The sequence below is a fragment of the Peromyscus californicus genome, unplaced genomic scaffold (assembly GCF_007827085.1).
Source record: "Peromyscus californicus insignis strain IS unplaced genomic scaffold, ASM782708v3 Scaffold_21__1_contigs__length_65335640, whole genome shotgun sequence".
Classification (NCBI taxonomy): Eukaryota; Metazoa; Chordata; class Mammalia; order Rodentia; family Cricetidae; genus Peromyscus; species Peromyscus californicus.
This window is the reverse complement of record NW_026294514.1, coordinates 57,300,110-57,322,667: the sequence shown is the minus strand read 5'-3', so window position 1 is coordinate 57,322,667 and position 22,558 is coordinate 57,300,110. Positions and strand designations below refer to the sequence as shown.

At 45.0% G+C, this 22,558-nt stretch overlaps 1 protein-coding gene across 3 annotated transcripts in view; it reads left to right on the top strand.

The window, feature by feature from the left end:
* The window catches only part of Traf3ip1 (TRAF3 interacting protein 1), a 42,565-nt gene extending 29,591 nt beyond the window's left edge, over positions 1 to 12,974 (top strand). For all 3 annotated transcript variants that reach the window (XM_052750406.1, XM_052750405.1, XM_052750407.1), the window contains 3 exons: positions 177 to 253; positions 10,294 to 10,517; positions 12,630 to 12,974. In XM_052750406.1, the coding sequence (XP_052606366.1) occupies positions 177 to 253; positions 10,294 to 10,517; positions 12,630 to 12,795 (467 nt within the window). In that variant the 3' untranslated portion in view covers positions 12,796 to 12,974. The remainder of the gene's footprint in view (positions 1 to 176; positions 254 to 10,293; positions 10,518 to 12,629) is intronic.
* Positions 12,975 to 22,558: the final 9,584 nt, after the last annotated feature.

Below are 22,558 nucleotides of genomic sequence, written 5' to 3'. Positions count from 1 at the left end.
TCTGCCAGCAGCAGGGGGCACTGTGTTCTGTCTTAGCAAAGGATCGCAAGGTGTTTTGATATGGAAAGAGAAAGGATGAGAATTCACTGTTTTGCCTATCTTCCCAATGAGGTCTAAGAATAATAAGTAACTTCTTGGGGAATGAGCTTTAACTGAAAACTCCTGATTTTTAACAGGTGGGCTTGTGAAAAAGATCTTGGAGACGAAGAAGGATTATGAGAAATTGCAGCAGTCTTCCAAGCCCGGTGAGAAGGTGAGGAGCAGATCTACCACGGGCACTTGGAAAGCCTTTAGATGTTACAATGTTCAGTAGATTTTAAACCCGTTATCTTGTTCATGTGCTTGAAGGCCATTCCCCTCCCAGCTGAAGTAGAAGGCGGGGCTGTCTGGGGGGCTGCTCCCAACTGTCCAGCCTGTTTGCGAGGCTGCATGGGGAGCTGCTGTACCACCACTCCATGGCGTCCCTTCCGGCCTTGCCTGCCCATTCTCCCTGGCAACTGTGAAGAGTGGACAGGCTGACCCCTGACCCTCGGTCATTGCAGATTAAGAGCTGGGGTTTTCAGGCCTGGTTCTTACTGTGAGTTCTGTGTGTGTGTCTCCTAGGAGCTTTCTTCCTGATGTGGTTTTTTCTTTTTAAACTGTTATGATGTAGATCCTGCCTGCCCTCAGCCTCCAGCAAGGCCAGAGGCAAACACGTGAAAGCTCCCCCAAAGTCACATTAGTAAGAGGATGGAACACTAAAATACCTTGAATGAGTTTTGGTAGCTGTGGTGGTTTGAATGAGAATGTCCCTGTCGGCTCTGACATTTGAACACTTGGTCCTCAGTTGGTGGCTCTGTTTGGGGAGGTTGAGGAGGCGTGGACTTGTTGGAGGGAGTGTGTCATTGGAGGCAGGCTTTGATAGTTTCAAGACTTAGATGACTGCTAATTTGCTCTTTCTGCTTGGTGGTTAGAGTGTGAGCTCTTAGCTCCTCCTGCTGCTGCCTTGCCTTCACAACACCATTGTGGACTCTAACCCTGGACCTTTGAGTGCAAATCAGTTACCCTTCCTTCCAAAAGTTTGATCACAGTGTTCTGTCACAGCAATGGAGAGGAACCAATATGGTTTATGGAAGCCTTTCCTTCTCAAGAGCTTTGGAGTTTTGAACTGGCTGGTGTGGCTGCCTCTCGTCATCCCTCTTCCCCTTTGATGACTTTTTGTTATTGTGCTTTCCCGGATATAATGTGTGTGTGTGTGTGTGTGTGTGTGTGTGTGTGTGTGTGTGTGTGTATAATGTCTGTCGATATTGCGTGCTTGATATACATCTTGGGATCAAGCCTGTGTCTCCTTCTGTAAATATTTTTGTAGTTTGTTACCTCTCTTTGTTCTTTTATTCTAAAGAAGTTCTATTTTTCATTTTTTAAAATTGTTTTAAAAAATCCTCTGTTGCGGTACAGACTTCAGCTCTTTTCCACACTGAGCATGCTGTGTCGTATATCAGTTCTACCTGCTGTAAGGTAGCCATGTTATTCTCGGTCGTACCTGAAGCCATCTGGGGTATCTGGTCAGTCCAGACTTAGTACTGTGTGTGGAGATCCGGTTCCCCGGCCTGCTCCGAGCCGGCTAGTGGCAACCATCCTGCACACTTGGGGGTGCTTCTGGGCACCATTGTGTTCCTCCTTGCCTTAAGCTTGTGCTTTCTGTCGGGCAAGGTCATTCCAGCTGCTCTCCTCCCCCTCCCCCATTCTCCACATTGTCTCTGCCACTACTGAGTCTTGGGGCTGGGTCATGCAGCCCTGGCAGTGAGGTTACCTTCATCTGGTTCCATGGAAAGTCTGGTAATCTTGCCAGGTGTGAGTCACATGCATTTAGCCCCAGCACTCAGGAGGCAGAGGCAGGTGAATCTCTGTGAGTTTAAGGCCAGTTTGGTCCACAGAGTGATTTCCAGGCCAGCCAGGGCTACACAGTGAGACCTTGTCTTAAACACACCAACAAACACTGAGCAAAGGTCTGGTAATTTAGATTCAAATTATATTAGTCTTGTTCATTCATTTGTTCATTTAGACAGGGTCTTGCTGTGTAACTCAGACTGGCCTTAAACTCATGATTCTCCTGCCTCAGCCTCTGCCGGGATCACTGCTCTTGCCTGCCTCTGTTTACTTGTACTCACTCATTATGTTGGTGTTGGTATTTGTGTATTGTTGTGTCTGTCTGTCCCTGTACCTGACTGAAGGGATACAGTACTGCAAATGCAGTTGGAGCACCCCGGTGCCGTCAGCGAGCCTACTCTCAGTCCTCAGACATAGCGTCTCTGCCTGAATTTAGTGCTTCTCAGTCTCCTGTGTGCTGGTACAGGTTTCAGATGTGCATTCTAAGCAATGAGTAAGAACTCTCCGTTGAAAAATGGCATATAAATGTACCGAATCTGTATCTCCCCACAGCTTGCTTTATACTCTCAACATTGTATTTTACACGTTCCAGGGCTGGGATGTGGTTCAGTGGTAAAGCACTTGCTTAACATGTTGACAGGTCTGGGCTTCATCCTTACCATGCCAGAAAAGAAAAGAAAAAAAGGTTTGTGTTTATACGTCTGGTTCATGTACTTTGTAGTACTTGATAGCATTCCACATGCAAGCCGTACTCTGCCAGCGTGTGTCTGCCAGCGTGTGTCTTTGCTCCTGTGTCGTTGTGTTAGTGCCTGTTTGTTTGTTTGGAGACACTGTCTCGCTGTGACCCTAGTTGGCTAGAACTTGCTATGTAGACCAGGCTAGCTTCAAACCTGTACCACTGTGCCCGGCTCTGCACTTTTCTCTTTGCTGTGAGCATCTCTGTGGACTTGTGTGTCTCTGCATGTTGCTGAGGGTACATTTGTCAGGTGATGTCACCGCTCTTTCAGCAGAGCCCCTGGGAAAGCTTCCCTCTTCTCCTTGCTGCCTACACCTCTTCTTCAGCGCTCTGACTCCATTCCAGGCTGTGGCCTGGCCCCCCTTGGCCTCCATGTCTTTCTCAAGGCCCCCCGCCTCCTATTGCCGCTCTGCCTGTGTTTGCTCCTTGTCATGATCTGTCCAGGTCGCCACTGTGTCCCTTGCTAGTCCCTTTTCTTACTGTTTCCTGAGCATTGAAATTTCAATCTTTTCATCCTTTTTATTCTCTCAAAACTTCGTTATTTATTGAGTGAATTTCTTTAATTGTAAGCATTTTTATATTTCTTCTTAATTTTGAAATAACTATAACTTCAGTGTGGCCAGGAGATTTTTATTTGATATGTCAAAGTCTGGAGGCTAAATTTCCAGCTGGCGATGGCCTAGATGCCCCTGGTTCACCTTTCTACGTGCCTCACTTCAGGCGCCTTATGGGATAAGATGGCTCCCCCATCTCAAGCCCCCAGCCTGAATTCCAGCATGCAAGAAAAGATGAAGGAGAAGCCATGCCCTCCATGTTTAGCATACTTACTGGAAGTTGGGCCGTCACTTACATAGTTCGTAACTGTCACAAAGAACACCATAGAGTGGACTAGTTTGGTCTGTGTGGGTTTAACTAACTACAGTCATATTCCATCACCCTCAGTGAGAGCTTGGGCACGGTTCTTAGGCCGAAGTCTTGGCAGGTGTAGGGTCAGGGGAGGGAGTTGCCTAGCTGGGCTGAGGTGGTCTCCCATGTGTGGGCATTTATGACAGGAAGCTTTGCACAAGGGAAATGAGAAATGAGGTTCTCCAGCTGTTTCCTCCATGACATTTCCTGGGGAGCTGTTTATTTCATCCGTGTTTTCCAGGCTGTTCTGAAGTAGGGCTATCTGTCCATAGTTGCAGGTCTCCTCTGCTTAGCTGGGCTGGCTTCATACTCCATGATGGGATTTGCACACACCTGGACCCTGGAGCCTCCAGCTGCAGTTGGGCAAATCCTCTGTTGCTCTGTCACTAACACCTTCCTTTTTCCTTTGGATAGCCTTGAAGATTTAGTTTTCTAGTGATTATATAGCAACTCTATTTATTTATTTATTTGTTTATTTATTTATTTAGTAAACTAAGGGCTGGAAAGACGGCTCAATGGTTAAAAGGCCTTGCTGTGCAAACCCGAGGACCAGAGTTTGAATCCCACACAAACTTGTAGTCCTAGCCACTGCAGGAGGTGGAGACAGGAGGATCACTAGGGCTTGCTGGCTGTCCGCTAACAAACCCCATGAGCCTGGCTTAGGAAGACACCTTATCTCAAAAGGAGCAAAGTGGAAAGTGATAGAGAAGGCCGTCTGACACCTTCCTCTGGCCTCCGAGTGTGCACAGGCATGTGCACCTGGACACATACATGCATATTCATCACATACACAAAATCAGATCAATACACTTTAAAAAGTAAACAGATAAGAGAGTGTACATGCCTTTGAATGAAGAATAAGGTATGTGTGTGTGTGTGTGTGTGTGTGTGTGTGTGTGTGTGTGTGTGTGTGTATGTATGTGTGTTTGTGTTTGGTGGGTGGGGGACGTGGAAGCCAAAGGTCAACATGGGGTGTTCTTAGTTGCTCTCCACCTTATTTTTTGAGACAGAGTCTCTCACTGAACCTGGAACTCACTGCCTCTGCTAGACTGGGTTGCCAGCAAGTCCCAGGAGCCCTCCTGTCTCCACCTCCCCAGCATTGGTAGTACAGGCCTGTGCCGCCTGTACTGGGGTGCTGGGGATTGAACTCAGAACCTCCTGTTCCTGCAGTGAACACTTTACCACTGACTAAATCCTTTTCCCAGCCCTGTCCTGACACTTTGAACTCTTTCAATCTCAAACTGATGTTGCTTATTAAAAGCTCTCTTACTTTTAATATCTGTGTACTAGGTATGATTTTTTCCCCTGATATGTGGGTTCCCAGGTGGCTGTTTCTTACCTTTCAAGCAAAAGTTTCTAGAAATTCTTTATCAACAATTCGTACTATAGCAGTCATAGGAATTCTTAGGAGTTGATGAGTCTTTCTTGGTAGCTAATTTGTGAGAGTTGTTTGTTTTTATTTTAATCAACATTTCACAATGCATGCAAAAGTGTGTCTACTCTCTGTCCTTCTTGGGTGCAGGGTTCTTGGCACCTTGAAGGTTTCAGAGGCAAATGGACATCTCACTTAGCTCCATCACGGTGCCGTCTCCTGCCAGCAGACTCTTGTTCCCCCTCCTCCCTCCCCTTCATCTAAGTGTTCAAGTAAGTGGTTCTGGCCCAGATGCAGGAATCAGGTGTGCTGTTTGTCTGGTGGCACTTCTGTTTGGAGGGGACGTTTTTTTCAATGCTAAGGAAATACAGATTTCTATTCTGGGCTTCCCTCCAGGCTGTCTTTGAAGTTCATTGGAAAGAAAGAGATTTCTTGCTGTGCTACTGGACTTGAACAACATGTTATAGAAATAATACACGGATCATATTTACTGCATTATTGTATTTACTTATGATATTAAATGCTTTATGCATTTTCCCAGTCACATGCTTGCTTCCAAGAGGTTATACACTAGTACTACTAGCTCCCGCTGGCATTTTCTCCTTACTTTAAGTTCATGAGAACTGTTTGAAAAACAATCAGAGGTTCAGTTTTACAGTGTCCCCTCCACTCTAGAAGTCACCGCTCTCTAAAGCTGATGGGTGAAGGCACTGTGCCGAGGTTTGGGCAGTCGCAAGGCTTCTTCAAAAGCCTTTGACTGTTTCTCCCCCAGTCTTCAGACCTTTCTTACCTGCTGCCTCCTGGCTCCTCTTCATTTTGGGTTGCTCTGTCAGATGTCAGGGCCATGTGTTTTCCGTCCTGGTCAGAGTAGCTACTGGAACATTCTTTTTGTGGGTTTTGCTCTCTCTGGGTTGGTTTAAAGCCTCTGATTTTGCTTTCTCACCTCCTGCCCCTGTGAATCAGGTCCTGTTGGTGTCCAGTGGGGACTGGGTGTGTGTCACCTGTAGCCTGCCTATATTTGTTGTCCTCCTGAAAGAAAAATGTAGCAGCTGTCAAGGCAATGTGGGTGACTGTCACAGAGAAGCGTCTAAGGCAGGGCGTGGTAGTGCACTCCTGCAATCCCAGGAGTTGGAGGCCAGCTGGTTTACAGGAGACATGGTTTCAAAAGACTGGGGAGAAAAGAATTTCTTAGGAAATGTAAAAACCTGTTGTATCTTCAAATGCCTCTTAATGAACCAAATAACCTTCCCGGGTTATATTTTAGTTAAGGTAAATAGTCTGCGGTGAGTGCTGTTTAACTGAGTCCCCTGGGGAGGGATTTTGGTTTCTTACTTGGTGATCCGAGTTGCGCCTCGATTCTTACTGGCCGCCAGGTGGCGTGACGTCATCAACCGTCTGCCAGCTGGGGGGGGGGGGCTGTTCTAGAGAATGCCCTTCTGCGCTCAGTTCCAAACAGAGTGTTTTTGTTTTGACTTCGTTTACCTGTGGTTCTTGTATTGTTTGAATTGACTCCTTAGGGACATTGTTTATATTGACATTCTGTCAGAGGGGCAACGGGGACATACTCAGTGCTGTTTCCTCAATGATATTAATAGCAGTAATAATAATAATAATTATTATTGCTAGGATTGGTTTCCTTCACGAAAGCTTAAGGAAGAGGTCTGTTAGTTTGGGGGAATTGGGGTTCGTTTTTTAAGGACATAAGGTAATAGCCTTTTGTCCTTAAGTCTATCTATGGTTGTGCACAGAACATGATCACAGTGTCATGTGGCCTGTGTGTGTTCTCACCTCATCAGCGTTGTCCTCCCAGAGAATGGGCCTCAAAAATACATGTGCAAGGTTCAGGTGAGCACAGGTGATGCCTGTTGAGCGTCTGAGGCCTGGAAAGCTGAGACGGTCCTGGTTGAAATTGATTCTGACATTGTTTCAAATCACAAATCGCAGTAGTTACAAACAAGGCTGTGGTGGGCAGGGGTGGTGGAGTGGATGGTCCTCTGTCTCAGTGGTATCCGTGCACGGCTGGCCGGGAAGATCCGGTTGCTGAAACAGGATCCTGGAGTGTGAGACTGATCTGTGGGGTTTCAACGATGCAACGAAAGACGTCTACTTAAAAAGTTATGACTGAAACACTCTCCTAAGCTGTGTTTGCTGGTGCAGCCCTGTCGTTCTGGCACTCAGGAGGTGGAGAAAGAAGGATCACAAGTTCAAGGTTGTCCTTGGCTACATAGCAAGTTTGAGGCCAGTTGAGACCCCATCTCAAAACAAACCAAAACATGGACCAACCAGCCAAAGCCAGACATGTGCTTCACACCCCAGCCCTGCCTTCCCCTTGCATGATCGGACGGTTGTCACTGACCTTTCACACCCCAGCCCCTGCCTTCCCACCGCATGACCGGACGGTTGTCACTGACCCTTCACACCCCAGCCCCTGCCTTCCCCTCACATCATGACTGCACAGTTGTCACTGACTCTTCACACCCCAGCCCTGCCTTCCCCTCACATCATGACTGGACGGTTGTCACTGACCCTTCACACCCCAGCCCCTGCCTTCCCCTCACATCATGACTGGACGGTTGTCACTGACCCTTCACACCCCAGCCCCTGCCTTCCCCTCACATCATGACTGCACAGTTGTCACTGACCCTTCACACCCCAGCCCCTGCCTTCCCCTCACATCATGACTGGACGGTTGTCACTGACTCTTCACACCCCAGCCCTGCCTTCCCCTCACATCATGACTGGACGGTTGTCACTGACCCTTCACACCCCAGCCCCTGCCTTCCCCTCACATCATGACTGCACAGTTGTCACTGTCCCTTCACACTCCAGCCCTGCCTTCCCCTCGCATTTCTGGACGGTTGTCACCCTTTAGGCTGCTTCCCTTTTCTGAAGTCTGAGCCGAGTGGCTTTTCAACTTTGATGTAATTAGCTTTCTTGACGCTCACATCCCTTCCGTGGCTCTTCCTGGTCAGGATCATACCAAAGTCCTTGTATTTGCTGTCTCGCACCCGTGACACTCCTGCTCTCCAGCCCTCAGCCTTCTCTGGGCACCTGCAGCCTGCCAGTGTGTTCCTTCCCAGAGACCCTGCCCCCATTCTCCCTCCATCTGTACCCTGCCTCGGGGAGATCTGCTCCTGCCCACTGCACAGGGCCCTGCATCTCGGTATTGTGCCGTGCTTGGCACCCTGCTTTCTACTAGATAACAGTGGTGCTGTGAGTGTGTATGGCTATTCCAGGCTCAGCCTCTCCAGCGGCAGACAGAGAGGCCTACTGACTTACATGTAATATAGTTCATTTTCCTTTCAGTCATTAGTCCTTAGCGTATTAGTTTAGAGTTTTCTGTAATCCCCCCTCCCTCTCTCCCTCCCTCCGTCCCTCCCTCCCTCCCTCCCTCCCTCCGTGTGTGTGTGTGTGTGTGTGTGTGTGTGTGTGTGTGTGTGTGTGTGTGCCCGTCTATGCAAGTGCATGTAGAAGATGGAGAACAACCTTAGGTATCATGTTCTTTAGCCACTATCCACCTTAAAAAAGGTTTTTTTGTTTGTTTGTTTTCCCCCCCGGAGCTGAGGACTGAACCCAAGGCCTTGTGCTTGCTAGGCAAGCACTCTACACTGAGCTAAATCCCCAACCCCAAGTTTTTTTTTTATTAAATGTATATGGAGTTTTGCCTTTTATATGTCTGGCTACCATGTGTGTGCCTAGTACCCACAGAAGCCAGAAGAGGGCATTGGACCCCCTAGAATCTGTAATCTATATTACAGGTATTGCGAGCTGCCGTGTGGGTGCTGGGAGTCACACCTGGGTCCCTGAAAGAGCAACCAGTGCTTCTAACCACAGAGCCATCTGTCTGTCCAGTCTGCTTCTCTTTTGAGACAAGTTGTCTCACCTAGTAACCAGCAAGCCCCACCTGCCTGTCTCCACGTCTAACTCCAGGATTACAAGTGTGCACCGCCATGCCTGCTTTCCCATCTCTCTTACCAAAAGTGTTTTGTTTTGAGGTGCCTGTGGATCCCTCTGAGCTGTGGAGGCACTGGAGATGTGCTCTGAAGCCTTCCTTAGCTTGCCTATGCTGTTTCCCTCACACCCAAGTTACCGATACTAGCATAGTCAAGGTCCAGGATGTTCCTGTCACCAGCTCCTTCTCAGCGCCCTTTTATAACTTAACCTCTTCTCTCTCCCAGCTGTTGCCTCTGGTCATCACTAGTGGGCCCTCCACTTCGTAATTCTGTCTTTTCAAGCTTGCGTATATAAGTGGACTCAGTTATAGCCAAGCAGGGTTTGTTCATTTGGCATAGTTCTCCAAAAGTTGTTCAGGTGATCTTGTGTGTGTGTTTTGCTACATAGCCTTCCGTGGTATGGATACACCACAGTTATGTAACATATCTGGGCTATTTCTAGCTTGTGACTACTCTTTGTTTGTTTTTTCCTTTATTTCTGGTTTTATTGAGACAGAGCTCAAGCTAACGAGCTGTGTAGACGAGGATAATCTTGAACTTGTGGTCCTCCCAATTCTACCTTCCATATGCCACCACATCCAGCCTGTAACTAGTTTGAATAAAATGTCAACATTTCTGTATAGATTTTTGTGTGAATGTAAGTTGTAATTTTTTCTGAGTAAATGCTTGGATATTCCTTTGCTGGATTTTATGTGTATTAGTCACTTTTCTGTCATTGGGACAGAATACCGGAGGAAAACAACTCCAAGGGAGAAAGTTGTGTTCTGGCTTAGTCGGCTCCATTGCTCTGGGAGTCATGGAGACGGAGCATCATGGCGGAGAGGGTGTACTGACAGCAGAGTACAGCTGCTCACCTGTGCAGCCGAGGGGCAGAGGGACCGGAGAGGTCAGCAGCAAGATGCACCCTCAAAGGCAGCTTCCAGTGACAGCTTCTTCCTCCCAAAAGTCCCTTCATAACGCTCAAGCCTTCAGCAGACATTTTTAGAATCAAACTGCAGACTGGGATAGTCTTTAAAGACACCCCCAAACTGCCTAACCAGCAGTTACCAGAGACCAGTCTCTTATGCCTGATACCGAGCATTGCTGCCTAAATTGTACTGAGAGCTGCTGGCGCTCTTGGACACACTTTCGTGAGCTTACTGCTGCCATGTCACCTTCAGGGAAATGTCTCTGTCTCTTGTCCCTCTTCAGATTTCTTGCCTACTTGCTGCCACTGAGTTTTGTGAGTTCTCTCAGTAGTTTACTGACTGTACATGTCTTCTGTGCAAAGCATGATTACAAATGTTTCCTCTCACCTGATTGTCTTTCCAGCTTCTTGAGGACTGCAGCGTGAATATTTTAATTTCTGATAAGTTCAGTTCATCAGGTTTTCCTTTTGTGGGCCCCACTTGGGGTGCTGCCTCTGACTTGCTGAGCTCACCCTAAAGACTTTCTCTTCCTACTTCCCATAACTGAAGGAGCGATCCCTCATCTTTGAGTCAGCGTGGAAGAAGGAGAAGGACATCGTTTCGAAAGAGATAGAGAAGCTCCGTGTGTCCATCCAGACCCTGTGTAAGAGTGCACTTCCCCTGGGAAAGATCATGGACTACATCCAGGAGGACGTCGACGCCATGCAGAACGAGCTGCAGCTGTGGCACAGCGAGAACAGGCAGCATGCCGAGGCCCTGAGCAAGGAGCAGAGGTGGGGCTGCAGATGGGGAGGGGAGGGGGGCGGCAGATGGGGGGGGAGTGGGGCTGCAGATGGGGAGGGGGGCGACTGCAGATGGGGGGGAGTGGGGCTGCAGATGAGGAGGGGAGTGGGGGCGGCAGATGGGGAGGGGAGGGGGGCGGCAGATGGGGAGGGGAGGGGGGCTGCAGATGGGGAGGAGAGGGGGGCTGCAGATGGGGAGGGGAGGGGGGCTGCAGATGGGGGGAGTGGGGGCTGCAGATGGGGAGGGGAGGGGGGCTGCAGATGGGGGGGAGTGGGGGCTGCAGATGGGGAGGGGAGGGGGGCTGCAGATGGGGAGGGGAGGGGGGCACCAGATGGGGAGGGGAGGGGGGCTGCAGATGGGGAGGGGAGGGGGGCTGCAGTTGAGGGGGGAGTGAGGGCTGCAGATGGGGAGAGGTGGGGGATCTGAATGAGATACCGATGAACTCATTCAAAATTGTAACTAAAAGAAATAGAATAGCCACTGAAAAGAGAGCTTTATTTAGAGAGGTGTTTTATTTAGAGATTTATTTAGAAAGGTACCCTGTGTTTGTAATCAGTAAATCTAGAATCATGTGACTATTAAGATGTGGCCTTTTTTTCTTCAGAAGATATGGTTTGACTGAACGATACATCTGTAAGTCCATGTTACAGAAAAGCAGAGTTACAGTTGGTTCTACTCTCCCTCTTTCCCTCCTGCACTCCCTCCCTCCTTCCCTCCCTCCCGTTTATTTATTTATTTATTTATTTATTTATTTATTTTTTTTTTTTTTTTCGAGACAGGGTTTCTCTGTGTAGCTTTGCGCCTTTCCTGGCGGTTTTTTATTTTTTGAGACATGGTCTCAGTGTAGCATGGATGGCCTGGAGTTCACTATGTAGACCAGGCTGGCCTTGAACTCACAGAGATCACCTGCCTCCTGAGCACTGTGATTAAAGATGTGTACCACCACACCAAACTGAAATTACACTCTCTTTTCTTTTTTCATTTTTTAAAAAATTAATTTCATAATAGAATTACATCACTTTTCCTGTTTCCCTTCTTCCACCCCCTCCTAGGTATCCCTCCAACCCCTCTGATGCCCCCACTCTCAAATGGATAGCCTTTCTTTTTTGATGATATATCCATGTCTGTATGGACACAAATACATAAATACACCTGCTAAGTCTGCTTTTGTTGTGTGCGTATGGTTTTAGGACTGACTGCTTTGTATTGGACCACCAATATGGGACTTCTTTATTACTGTTATGTTTAGTCCCATAAGTTTTTAAATATGCAACATGATAGAATCTAGAAAAATCACCGAGAACATTAGTGCTGGTTGCAGCATGTAATGGTTATCACTTCATAGTTTTAGACATAAGATGTTGGGAAGTGTCAGTCCAAAGAGCCTCCCTTATGAAACCTGACCCTGCTCTATTGCCGCAAAGGGTGGGACCCGGCTCTTTGTGTTGTATTGACTTTCTATTTATAGGCTTTAAAAGCCTGAAGAAAGGTTGCGTTTAACTTCAGCATTCTGAGGGATATTCTGTGCCTGTTCCAGTGCTCTGCCCAGCAGTGAAGAGATCACCTGTCCCTGCTTAGCAAGTGGCACACTGGCAGAAGGAGTCCCTCTAAGCCCTGTGAGCCTTATCCAGAGGAGAGGTGTCTCTTGGCTGCTCCAGGCTGACTCCAGTGTCTGTGGGGACTTGGTAGCCCACTTCCCTGTTGCCCCTGGGTCTTTTTTGTGTATATCTATACTTTAAGGACATCAAGCCTTTCTCTGAGGGAATATTAGTTCTTTTCATTTTACTTTTTAAGGGAAATCTCACATGGGCTAGGGAAACAGCTTGTGGTAGAGTGCCTGCCTAGCATGTGTGAAGCCCCGGGTTCTCTGCCTGGTTCTGTGGGAAGGAAACAGGCAATTGGCGTTCTCAGGCTTGAGTGCACTGGGGCCTGCCTGCCGGTTGTGAGTGGTGCCTGTCCTGCCATTCTTAGGGGCCTGGCACTTAACCCTTTTCTTAGGGTGAAGCCAGCCAGCCCTTTGCTGGTGCTGGCTTTTGGACTGGAGGGAGAGACACAGAGCGAACCCTCAGGACACTAATGAGTCTCTGCTTGTCTCCCACCAGCATCACAGACAGTGCGGTGGAGCCCCTGAAGGCCGAGCTAGCTGAGCTGGAGCAGCAGATCAAAGACCAGCAGGACAAGATCTGTGCTGTGAAGGCCAACATCCTGAAGAACGAGGAGAAGATCCAGAAAATGGTGCATAGCATCAACCTGACGTCACGAAGGTGAACGGCCAGTCCTGCAGAGATGGAGCCGTCTTCCTCGTGGTGGGAGAAGAGGCGGGAAAGCGCCACTCTGAGCCCCAGTCTGCTGAGAAAATGGACTGCAGGTGGCTGGACCCCGCTGAATTCAGCTTTCGGTTTAGGCACTAAACTTATTAAAAGGCCGTGTTTTCTTACCTCCTTCCAGCTGCGGTACTTGCTACTTTGGTCTTCAGCTCGCCTTGTGGGAGGGCTTCTTTCTTTGTTTTCTGCTGCAGCCAGTTTAATCCTATCCCTGAATTTTCTAGCGGTAAGTTGTGTCATCCTTCTGGGGAAACGGCGGGTCTTTATTTCTGCTTCTGAGTCTTCCAGAAGGACTTCCTGCCAGCACCAGTAAAGGGTGACTGTATCCTTTTTAGTGGGTACTTTACAAATAGAACAAGGCTGGAAAGGATTACATTGCGTTTCCATTTCTACCTGAAAGGGGTCATGAATGTCATGAAATGCCTGTGACCTTGTAAGGTGCCTGTGCCCTGGGCAGGGTTGTTGCCCTCTTATTATTGCACATGCTTCTTTCTGCAGTCCCTTCCTGGCCCTGCTGTCTGCATTTCTAGCCCATGAAGTTCATATGCTGAAAAAGGAGGATCCAGTCTGGCCATTATTAAGTCTGGCATTGTCTGATGGGAAACTGTCACGGGCTGCCTCCTTGGCTTTCTTCAGCCTCCAGAGTACTCCCAATGGATAAGCAGTCCCCTAGGCCTCCTTAAGACCTTGTAGCATGAAGGGCAGGCAGCAGCATCCTTTTCCTCTGTGTAGGTGTGTGCACTGAGAGTTGGGAGTGAGGAGAGACTATAAAGAAGAGAGTACACCAAGAATTTATAGTTTGTGTTGGTTTCCCCTTTTAAAGATCCTTTTTTTTTTTTTTTAAAGCATAGGGTTTTTTTTTTATGGTTTATATTCAGTTTTTCACCTACATAAAATACTGTACTTACAGAAGTCTTGAATTATTGTATAAAGGATCTCAGTGTTAGGAGATGTTCTTACTGGCTTAAGGTCTGAGATCATCCTTATGTTTCTGAGTATTTATTATGTTCACTAAGGCAAGCCCTGGTAAGTGCAAAGACTACTGGAGCACATTCTATTTCTTAAAGGCTTGCAGACATGACGCAGCTCGTGTTTCTCAGTCAGTTGAAGGCAGCAGCCCAGTTCTCAGCTGGGGGCCATCGGACCATGTAGAGACTCCCTTCAGCTGGTAGTCCTTCTCCTGGCACCACACTACTCTACCAACCAGATGCTTCTGAATAGTTTGAGGAGGAGGGAAGGATTGTTCGTCAGCCAGTCTTTTGTATGTTCATAATCTCTTTTCTACTAAATTGAATGACTTAGCCATAACCCTAGGTGGACCCTATGTAGCCCAAGTTAAGATATATATACATATATATATATATATAAAACCTTTTATAAATTTGTATATATGAATAGAATTTTTATGTTGCAAAAATTACATACATTGTATGTGAGTAAATTTTATATGCTGTAGTCTATCAGATTGTATCATAAAGTTTTATTTTTCTTTTATACATAAATCATTAAAATAATCACCTATTTTTCCTATAAGTGTATGGATTGTCAAGTTGATACAAAAAAAATGTAAGCTTTTGGATTTTAATTTTCAGATGAATCCAGGGGAAACAGCTTCTCATCCAGACTGTGACACATTGTTTTTCCCATAGTGATTGACACTTTATGAGTCTGCTCATCCTCTGCTAGAAGGTTTAAGATGGCTTGTGACATTTCTAAAGGCCTGTATGTGTAACTGTCTGTGTCTTGGGATATACAAATTAAGCCCTGACCATATTTTGAGAGAGTTCAGAAATGAAATTCCTAGTTGTTTCCCTACTGTGGTTTATAAGTTTTCTAGAAGTGTGGAGTCACACATTAGGGATTTGAAGTTACAGATTTAGCGGATGTTAATCTGAGCTTAGAAGAAATGTGTAGAAATAACATGGGGTGCGGTGGTGAGATGGTCCAGTGAGTAAAGTGTTCACTGCAAGTGTAAGGACCTGGATAGGGACTCCCAGAGCCCACATAAAATAGCCAGATGTGGTAGCTAGCTCACATCTGCAGTCCCAGAGCTCCTACAGCAAGATGAGAGGCAGAGACAGGGAATCCTCAGAGGATGGACCAGGCTGGTCTATGCAGCAACAAACAAGACCCTGCCTCAGATGAGGTGGAAAGTGAGGACTGACTTCCACATATGTACCTGCACTCGTACACACACCCAGACACACAGGTACTTAAAACAGTAGCTCAGGGTGTTATAATGTTCTTGCTTTATACTTTAGTATTATCCATACTTATTTTCTTTTCAGTGATCAACTTTACAAAAAATAGTAGTGAGTAAATATGTAAAGACAGAGGTACCCTCCCATTTTGTGCCTAAAGTGCCAGTGGGAGTTAGGGGTGGATAGGCATCTAGTCAGTGTTGACAAATGGTTCGGTGATCCTAGCTTGCTTTTCCAAGCTGCCCTGAACTAACCAAGTTCACCCTCTACTTTTGATGTGCTCAAATAAACCAACCAAGCAAAGAGAAAAACTCTAGCTATGGGTTTTAAGCATTGAACTGGCTCAAGTAATTTGGAAACTTCCTGTAAGGACTCCACGTAGGCCCTGTAGCCTGCAAGGCTCTGGACAGAAGCATTGCTTCTGGGTGCCTCACAGGCTGCTGCTCCCCAACCCACTCAGAAGACTCGCATGGGTGCCAGATGCAGCAGGCTGTTTCTCCAAGAGAGCTCTCCTGTTGGCTGTAAAACTCAAGACCTCTTCATTCTTTATTTTTATTTTGAAACCTGTCAAGGCATCCATCTTGCTGTTAAAACACTTAGACTCCTTAACAGTAGGAAGGTTACAGTGTCTACAGAGCAAAGAGGCCTCTGGAGAGAGTGGACATGGCTCTCGTCACCTCCAGACCCTGCCTGCTTGTTACTCTCTTGGCCAAGTGTGAAACCTAGATTTGAATTCTTCTTCCTTCTGTCTGTAGTTTGTGATGACTGGCCTGTCTGTCCTCTGGTCTGTTGTGTGTCTCAGCTCTGCCTTTCTGATGTCTTGTGCCTGTCCCTAACAAAGGGCTTTGCCTGGTATTTATTGAAAACAGGTATCACCACAGGATTTAAGAAGGTGCTTTTTATGTTGTATATGGTATTCTAATAGCTTTTGAGACTACACAAACCATAGCTTCTGAACATCTCTTTTCTAACTAGATCTTGATTCCCCCCCCCCCACTGTGTCATGAGAAGCAGAGCAAATTTTGCACAGATAAATGAAGCATTAAATTCATGACGAGGAGCGATGGTTCAGTGGTTAAGAGCATCTGCCGCTCTTGCAGAGGACTGGGTGCAGGTCCCAGAACCGACATGGTGACTTACAGCCATCAGTAACTCCTGTTCCAGGGGATCCCCTGTCTTCTTCTGAACTCCTTGGGCACACACATGCATATAGGCAAACACCCATATGCGTAAATTAAATCTAACAAAATTTAAACTTAACGATAAAAAGGAAAACAAGGAGTGTATCTATACACCACGGTTACAATTTTATATGTTTGTGAGTAAGGACATAGACAAAGTGGTTTATTTACTTATGTGTGGCATGAGTATGTGTGTGTGTGTGGTATATGCATGTGTGTGCATGTGCCCATGCCTATGTGCAGAGGCCAGAGAAGGATGTTGGATGTTCCACACCCTGCCTTACCCTTTAATACAGAGGCTCACTGAACTTGGAACTCATCTTTTTTTCCTTTTCCAGCTAGGCTGGCTGGCCAGCAAGACCATGTAATCCTCCTTCTTTGTCCCTTTTCATCCCTCAGCACTGGGGTTGGAGTCCTGTGTGACTGTGCTAGCCTTTTAGTGTTGGTGCTGGGGAGCCAAATTTAGCTCTTCACACTTGTATGCCAGGCGCTCTATGTTGCATAGTCTAATAGGTCTTATGATAATAGGTCAGATATTGGGGTAAATACCGAAAGATCAGAGAGACAAAGGAACAAACCACTGACACTTCTCACCTCGCCAACTCCACAGATCCTCTCACTGAATGTCTCTGACTCCTCAGCCGAAAGGGGTCCAGCTGAAAAGCGCTCCTCAGCCAAAAAAGGCTTCAGTTCCCGTCTCCTCACACCTTATATAACTTTCTCTGCCCAGCCATATTACTTCCTTCCTAGTACTGGGATTAAAGGTGTGTGTGCTTCCCAAATACTGGTAGCAAAGGCATGAGATCTCAAGTGCTGGGATAAAGCCATATGATTCCCAAGTACTGGGATTAAAGGTGTGTGCCACCACTGCCTGGCTCTGTTTCTCTCCTAGACTGAATCTCTCTCTCTCTCTCTCTCTCTCTCTCTCTCTCTCTCTCTCTCTCTCTCTCTGTTGTTGTTTTGTTTTTTTGAGGCAGGGTTTCTCTGTGTAGCTTTATGCCTTTCCTGGAACTCATTCTGTAGCCCAGGCTGGCCTCGAACTCAGAGATCTACCTAGCTCTGCCTCCCGAGTGCTGGGATTAAAGGCGTGCACCACCACGGCCGGCTGACTGATTCAATCTCATATAGTCCAGGGTGGCTTTGAACTCATAGAGATCCAGATGGATCTCTGCCTCCCGAGTGCTAGGATTAAAGGTGTGTGCCATTAATGGAACCTATTGGGGTCCAGCCTTTATAGTCTCCTTCCCAGGGGTCCAGAAGAGATTCTCCCAACAGCAAGAATAATCTGAGGGAGTGAATCTTAAGTGCACGAAGCTCTACAGTCCATTCACTTTATTCCCCTGAAACAAGATTCTATCTACACAGCTTCAATTCTGTACTCATACTTAGCTCCTCTCTGTCCCTTCTCCTCCTGTCCTCTCAGAACTCTAAGTTCTTTTCTGTCTCCATCCTCATCACCTTTGTTCTTCTCCATTCTCATTCCTTCCCGTTCCTCTTCCTGCGGTTTTCTGGCAGGGTAGGGTGACTCTGCTCAGAGCTAGGAAACCTGCTTTGAAGCTTCATGCACCTGGTATGCCAAAACCCTTTTGTTCTGAGTCAGTTGCCTGAGGGTCTGAGCTTAATTTGCACAAGAAACAAAGCTATGCACCTAACATCTGCCTATCAGGCAGTGTCTCCATAAGGGTGTTTACCTTTATTCTGGAGACCTGTGGTTGGTCTGAAAGGCTTACTCTTGTCTGCAGTTTGGCTTTGGATGCTTGAGAGGTATTTTAGATAAAACACACTATTAGAAGATCTTGGGGAAGTATGAGAACGCACATGAAATTCATAGCAGGAAACAGCTGACATATTAAAAGCCAAATAACACCAAATACTCCTTGAGATTTGACTTTTCCAAAGGACATTTTCTTATAATTTCCTTGGCTTGTTTCCAGGTTATGGAAAAATCCTTTTTCTTTTTTTTTTTTTTACATTCTGAGGCATCCAGCACATTTTTTATTAATAGTTGGTCAATCTCATCATTACCTTGTGCTAGAGGTCCTGGCAGACCCATGTGTGATTGGATGTGAGTTATATATAAGCGATGATTCCTATTCCTGATTATTTTTTTGTAACTGAATAAATAGTGGAGTTAATTCTGACTCATCAGGGATAAATCCAGCAGTTTCAATGTGTAAGACAACTCTTTCTGCATACTGAGAATCAGTAACTATGTTGAGAGATTCCATAAAATCCATTAATACCATAAGAATGTCACATAATTCTGATTTTTGGACAGAATTATAAGGATTTTGAACCACTTAAATTTTCTGATTTGTAACCTGCCTTTCCTTTTTCGTTTATATCAGTATAACATGTACAAGCTCTAGATATGGGTGTTTCCTGTAAAATGTGAGGCAGGATCTAGTTAGTTCTCTTTATAAATTGGATTATTTTGCTTTTGGAATATTTATTGTTAATCTCTCCCAAAAAATTACTGCAAGCTCTTTGCCAAGGTTCACTTTCTGCTCATAATTTGTCAATTTCATCATTAGTAAAAGGTACTATAATTTCTGCTGAGTCTATTCCTGCTAATTGAAAATTGTCTCAATTTTCCTTTTAGGATCAACTCAGAGATCTCTTCCACAATAAGTTTTTAATTTTTTACTCTGTTTATGTGGTAAAAAGATCCATTCTAAGATAATGACTTCTCTCTGCATTAAAATTCCTGTAGGAGACTGCTTATAGGGTAAAATAACCAAAATGCAATCAAGCTTTGGATCCAAATGGTGCATCCTGTATTTTCTTTTCCACCAAAGCCAATTCTCTCTCAGTGATAATACTATTGGACTGTTTAAGTCTTTGTCACATTCTAAGGTTTTGAACTGGTTACTCACTTCATCATTTTTTTTTTTTACTCATAGATAGGAAATGTCTCCTAGCAATCTTTGTAAGTCATTAAGAATCTGCAATTGCTGGGCAGTGGTGGTGCACACCTTTAATCCCAGCACTTGGGAGGCAGAGCCAGGTGGATCTCTGTGAGTTTGAGGACAGCCTGGCCTACAGCGTGAGATCCAGGAAAGGCACAAAGCTACACAGAGAAACCCTGTCTCGAAAAGCAAAAAAAAACAAAAAAAAAAAAAAAGAAAAAAGAATCTGTAATCATTCTCATTCTCTCCTAATTTGCACCTTTTGGCGTATAGTATTTTGTAGACCTATTTTATATCCTAAATAATTAATAGAATATCTTCTTTGTATTTTTTCAGGAGCAATTTGTAATCCCCAACAAGGCAAAATTTTCTTTACTTCTCCAAACATTCTTTCTAAAGTATCTACATTTGAATCAGCTAGTAAAATGTTGTCTGTGTAATAGTAAATTATAGACTGAGGAAATTGTTTATGTATTACTTCCAGTGGCTGTTGTACAAAATATTGGCACAGAGTTGGGCTATTTAACATTCCCTGTGGGAGAATCTTCCATTGATATCTCTTAACAGGCTGAGAATTATTATAAGTAGGCACTGTGAAGTCAAATTTTTCTCTGTCTTTTTCTTGTAAGGGTATTGAGAAGAAACAGTCTTTTAAATTGATAACTATAAAAGGCCATCCTTTAGGTAACAGAGTAGGCAACTTGTTAACAGCTCTTAGATCTGTTACCATTCTCCACTTACCAGATTTCTTTTTAATCACAAATACAGGAGAATTCCAAGGGCTGGTTGATTCTTCAATATGCTGAGCATTTAACTGCTCTTGTAACACCTATTTCAAGGCCTGAAGTTTCTCTGTTGTTAAAGGCCATTGCTGAACCCATACAGGTTTATCTGTTAACCATTTTAAAGGTAGGGCTGTTGGTGTCTTTGGAAGATCAGCAGCTGTTGTGCCCTGTTCTGGTACAATCTGGATGGTCGGTGACTGTTCTTTCTAACACCTTCTAATATTTTTCCCAGAAACATATGTTAGTTTATGGTTTGTTTCTGAGATTGGAGGAATGTTAATCAGGGTATTCCATTGCTGTAACAAATCACAGTCCCATAGATTCATAGCTATATTAGTCACTTATGGCTTTAATTTTCCTCTGTGTCCTTCTGGCCCTTTACGTTCAACCTATCTAGTGCTCTATTTCACTTGAGATAATATTCCAGTCTCTAAGAGCTGAACGTTTACCTCCTGAAGAGGCCATTTGAATGCCAAGATTTTGGTGCAATTATTGTTACATCTGCACCTATGTCTACAAGACCTTCAATGACAATGTCATTTATTCGTAATTTTAATTTTGGTCTTTGTTCATTTATAGAAGTTTGCCCAAAAAAATCCATGTTATGGTGTCTCCCAAATTTTTTGTTCTCTCTTCTATGTTCTCCTTTACAATAGGCATTAGGTTCTTTACTTGCTCTGGGAAGGAGTTTCCTCCACAATGACAGGAAAAGACTGAACAAAATTTGACATGGGGGCCTGCGAGAGGCCCCTCAGGGAGTTTCCAGACGTCATAGGCAAGGTATTACCTTGTCTGTCCCTTGTTGACTTGCATTCATTAGTCCAGTGTTTGTCTTTGCCACACCTTCTGCATAATCCAGAAGGGAGGGGCAGTCTGTTGCTATTGTTCCTTGAATTTTTCTAGGAATGCCCTATTTACAGTCCCTTTTTAGGTGATCTTGTTTACTACAATTGAAACATATGACATTATTATTTTTCTTCAAACCTCTGGAAATCACTTCTCCTATCCAAGCATAATCATGGTCATGAGATTTAATATTAATTATATCTCATGTTCATTCCTCCAGGGGTCCTGATCTTGTCTTTAATGGCCTAATTACCCTTTTGCATTGTGCATTAGCATTTTCAAAAGCCAGAGATTCAATTAATATTTGTCTAGCTTCTGAATTTGGTATGATTTTACTTACTGCTGAAGTCAGTCTTTGTAAGAAATCAGTGAGGGTTTCTTTTGAGCCCTATATAACTTTTGTAAATGACTCAATTTTCTTTCCTACTTCTTCAATTCTGTTCTAAGCATTCAAGGCTGTCATGCAGCATAAAGCTAGAGTGTGGTCATCATTTAAAGATTGTCTTTGTATATCAGCATAATCACCTTCTCCAAGAAGTTGATCTTGAGATATTTTAAGACCTCTATTCCTACTTTGTTGTTCAATGGTATTAGCCTCATCCTTCTACCAGGTCCTCCATTGTAATTGTGGTCCAGCCTCCAAGACTGCTGTAACCAAATCTCTCCAGTCTTGAGGGCTAATTCTATTACAAGTTGACCACGAGTTTAACCTCTGCTTAACAAAAGGTGAGTGCATGCTATATGAGACTATTGCTTCTTTGAATCTCCTCAAATCTAACATTTGCACAGGAGTCCATTTAGCTTGTACACAGCCTGAGGGATAGTTTCTGTAAGGTTACTAGATAGATCAAGGTTATCTGTTTCTCTGTAACCTTATAATGCAATGCTGAAAGTGGTTCTTTAAATTCTTCTGTCTGGGTCTGAGTGTCTCTATGATATGTTTTGACAGGTTTTTCTAAAACTTTTTTCTTGGCACTTATATTAACCAACTTTTTTTAATGATAAAACAAATGATCAAACAAATAATATTTATAATTGACATTACATAAATCCTATCTACACTAATTATTCTCTCATTTAATTGTTCCATTTTTAGACTGTCTAGCTTATAGTCAAACAGAGACAAAACTCCTTCCGTTTTAAAAATGTTTCCTATTTTTTTAATGTGTGTGGGGGGGAAAACTTCCCTTTAACTAATTTGTCCCTTTAAGAAATCCCAATTAACTTACCAAATCTGCTGACAATGACAATTCAGATGACTATTGGCAGCAGCTGGAGAAAGGAGCCCAGAGGAAGCCAAAGGGAAGAAACTAAAGAGCCAGCTGTATGCACGCGGGAACTTGCGAAAGCAGCTAACTCCTGTGGTTTTTGGAGCCCAAAAACCTGTGGAGTTTGCAGCAACTCTACCACTGAGCTGTCTCCTCAGCGCTCGAAAGTGGGCCTGTAATAGGATTGAAGTAACTGGAGGCAACTTAATTTGGTTTTTAAAATTCCCTCTATGCACTCCAGTTCAGCATCTGTCAGTGTAGATTGAGTGCATGGATGTTAGGCCTGTCCTGCAAGCTGGAGAGCCAAAGATTCAACAAGTCATAAAGAGTGGTTCACAGCCATTGCGGTGCTGGTTATGTAAAAGTAGAGAAGTGGCATATAAAGAAGACGTGTTGATATAACATCGACATGTGAGTCCTACAAGTCAAAGGTAACTCTAGAACAACAGTTTGGGAGGCAGCCAGCTCACAGGGGTCTCGGGGAGGGGGAGGGGAACAGGTCCTTGGAAAAGAGTAG